At 29.6% G+C, this 3,326-nt stretch overlaps 1 protein-coding gene across 1 annotated transcript in view; it reads left to right on the top strand.

The window, feature by feature from the left end:
• The first annotated feature begins 125 nt into the window (after window positions 1-125).
• SMC2 (structural maintenance of chromosomes 2) overlaps window positions 126-3,326 on the top strand; it is a 6,655-nt gene continuing 3,454 nt past the window's right edge. Inside the window, exons 1-5 of the mRNA XM_018459591.1 lie at window positions 126-360; window positions 690-1,112; window positions 1,186-1,464; window positions 1,834-2,607; window positions 2,682-3,269. Of these exons, the coding sequence (XP_018315093.1) occupies window positions 193-360; window positions 690-1,112; window positions 1,186-1,464; window positions 1,834-2,607; window positions 2,682-3,269 (2,232 nt within the window). The 5' untranslated portion in view covers window positions 126-192. The remainder of the gene's footprint in view (window positions 361-689; window positions 1,113-1,185; window positions 1,465-1,833; window positions 2,608-2,681; window positions 3,270-3,326) is intronic.

The following is a 3,326-nucleotide window of genomic DNA, read 5'->3' as shown; positions in this document are numbered from 1 at the left end:
CGTACGACAAAAATCGGATGCAGTGTGAATTCAGCAATATGCCTAAAAAACGATAGTCGATCGTCGGCATGAAAAGAAACCTTAAATAGTTTGAAACATTTGAATCTTCGGAATTGGAGGGACCGTTAGTGTTGATATTGAAATGAAACGAATCCAATTTATCGTAACGTGATATTTTGCTATTGGTTAAACATGTTTATTAAATCGATTGTATTGGAAGGATTTAAATCCTACGGTAAAAGAATCGAAATAAATGGTTTCGATAAGGAATTCAACGCTATAACAGGATTTAATGGTAGCGGAAAGTCAAACATTTTGGATGCAATATGCTTTGTTTTGGGCATTACGAATCTTGGCCAGGTAAATTTTATTTGTTGCATACATTTAATTTATATTTTATGAGATATTTATCATAGCATTGCACGATGTTCGAACATAGCCTCATTATCTTGTAATGTAGTATTGTTTTTAAAAACAATATTTAAACTGTAAATATTTAAAGTCAATTTTATTATGATGTATAATAGAAACTTTTTTGTGTATTATTTGCCAATATTTGTATATATATGTTAAATAATTAAACTAAAATTATTCCTATTTAATTTATACATGGCAGTGATAGTTGTTAAATTGTAAATGATTTATTCACTAAATTATATTACTAACGATATTGTTTTAATGTAATATAGGTACGTGCTACTTCTTTGCAAGATTTAGTCTACAAATCAGGTCAAGCAGGAATAAAGAAAGCTAGTGTTACAATAACATTTGATAATCGTGACACAGAGGTATCTCCTATGGGTTATGAACAATATGAAGAAATTGTGATTACAAGACAAGTAGTGATCGGTGGTAAAAATAAGTACATGATCAATGGGACAAATGCACCAAATAAACGTGTGCAGGATTTGTTCTGTTCTGTCCAACTAAATGTGAATAATCCGCACTTTTTAATTATGCAAGGTAGAATAACAAAAGTGTTGAATATGAAGCCAATAGAAATTTTGTCTATGCTCGAAGAAGCAGCAGGAACAAAAATGTATGAAAAGAAGAAACAATCTGCATTAATCACAATAGAAAAAAAGGATAGTAAATTAAAAGAAATTAATACTGTATGTTGTTAATATACCATTTGATAAACTGATATCTTCATTCTCTCATATTTATTTGTTGTATATCTTTTAGATTTTGAGAGAAGAAATAGGTCCAAAGTTAAACAAGTTAAAAGAAGAGAGAATGAGATATGTAGAATTTCAGGGAATAGAAAGAGAACTTGAACACTGCAAACGAATTCATCTTGCATGGAAGTATGTTGCTGCTTTCAATAATAGTAAAAAAATGGAAGAAAACGTTAAGATTGTACAAAACAAAATAGATTCAAAGTCAGAAGACATAGTTGCTGGTGAGGAAGAAATCGAGGACCTAGAAGCAAAATATGATAAATTAATAAAGAAAAAGGAAGCGGTATGGAAGTGGTTTCTTGTATTGTTTCTTTAGTAACTGTACCTAAATAACTGTACTTAGACCTGTAAAATTGAGCTAAATTATTATTTATAGACAATTTTTAAATGTTCATATTGCATAAGTATACAAATATATATAATATCCAATAAAATATTCCTACAATATAGTTCTTAAGACTGAAAAGATACATCTAGTCTAGAACTTTATTGATATATGTCATGCATGATTTTATGTTAAATTTTTATTTATATCAATATTTATGTATATAATAATATAATCTCCAATAACAGTATTAAATTTAGCATGAATAATGTTAAATACATAGTATAAAAAATACATTGTCATTAACTTTTAATAATTTTTTGACAGGAAAAAGGTATTATGTTGGAAACCTTAGAACAGGAGCTACAGGAACAAGAGAAAATGCAATGTAAATTATCAGCTGAAGTAAACAGTAATAAGGAAAACATTAAGGCTGTGAAAAAAACAATGGAGCACATAAAGATTAATATAAAAGATGATAAAAATGCGCTCATCTTAAAAGAAAAGGAATTAGAGGAAGTTGGAGGACTTTTTCAGAATTTGAAAGAAATGTGCCAAAAAGACACCGAAGCAGTATTAGAAGCACAAGAAAAGTATCAGAAAATCAGTGCAGGTTTATTGGAGAGTGAAGATGGTAAAAATGCAACCTTAGAACAACAATTAATAAATGCCAAGCAAAGTGCAACACAAGCACAAACCGAACTTAAACAATGTGAGATGACACTAAATCACAACAGGCAACAGTTGAATAAAAATCAAAAAGACATGCATAATACTGAGAATGAATATAAAAAATATCACGTGGACTTGGAAAAGAAAGAAAAAGAATTAAAGTGTTTGGAGAATGAATTACAAAAATTGAATTATAAGGATGGTTATTCAGAAGATTTAATAAATCAAAAAACTAAATTGATCGAAGAAATGAAACCGTTGCGTGAGAAACTAGATCAGTTTGAGATGAGACATCCTCGAACGAGGTTCCAGTATCAGAATCCTGAATCTAATTTTAATGCAAAATCTGTAAAAGGTATCGTATGTAAATTAATTGATTTAAAGGATAAAAGGGCTGCATATGCCTTGGAAGTTGCTGCAGGTGGAAAGGTATAACATTTTCTAAAATTATGTTTTTTTATGAATGTAATCTTCTTTATTTCATGAATATAATTATGTTTCAGCTTTATAATGTAGTAGTTGACACTGAAACAACAAGCAAAAAACTTCTCCAACATGGACAATTACAACAACGAGTTACGATTATTCCACTCAATCGAGTGGCTGGTAAATTTATAGATCAATCAACGATTAATTTGGCAGAAAGATTGGTTGGAAAAGAGAATGTTCAACCCGCTTTGTCTCTTATAGATTTTCCAAATGAAATTAGGCCAGCAATGACCTGGATATTTGGTCAAATATTTGTATGCAAAGATATGGAAACTGCCAAGAAAATAGCTTTCCATGAAAGTATTATGAAAAAGTGCGTTACTTTGGAAGGTGATCTTTTTGATCCAGTTGGTACGTTATCTGGCGGTGCTCCAGCGAAAGCTGGATCAGTTTTATTAAAACTGGAAGAATTGAAAGCGATTAGGAATGAACTAAATCACAAAGAAAAACTCTTAAGAGACGTAGAAAGTGCTTTATCAAATGTTGCAAAATCTGCAGAAAAATATGCATCTTTGAAACAAAAATACGATCTATTAACTTATGAAATCAGTATGATACAACAGAGATTACAACAAACAAGTTATCATAAAATCAAGGAAGAGGTATACACATACACGTAATCTGTAAACATTTTATGTGTATATATATATATATATATA

The sequence above is a fragment of the Mycetomoellerius zeteki genome, unplaced genomic scaffold, assembly GCF_001594055.1.
Source record: "Mycetomoellerius zeteki isolate Tzet28-1 unplaced genomic scaffold, Tzet1.0 scaffold848, whole genome shotgun sequence".
NCBI lineage: Eukaryota > Metazoa > Arthropoda > Insecta > Hymenoptera > Formicidae > Mycetomoellerius > Mycetomoellerius zeteki.
Note: the sequence above shows the minus strand (reverse complement) of the source record. Positions and strands in the feature narration are given on the sequence as shown.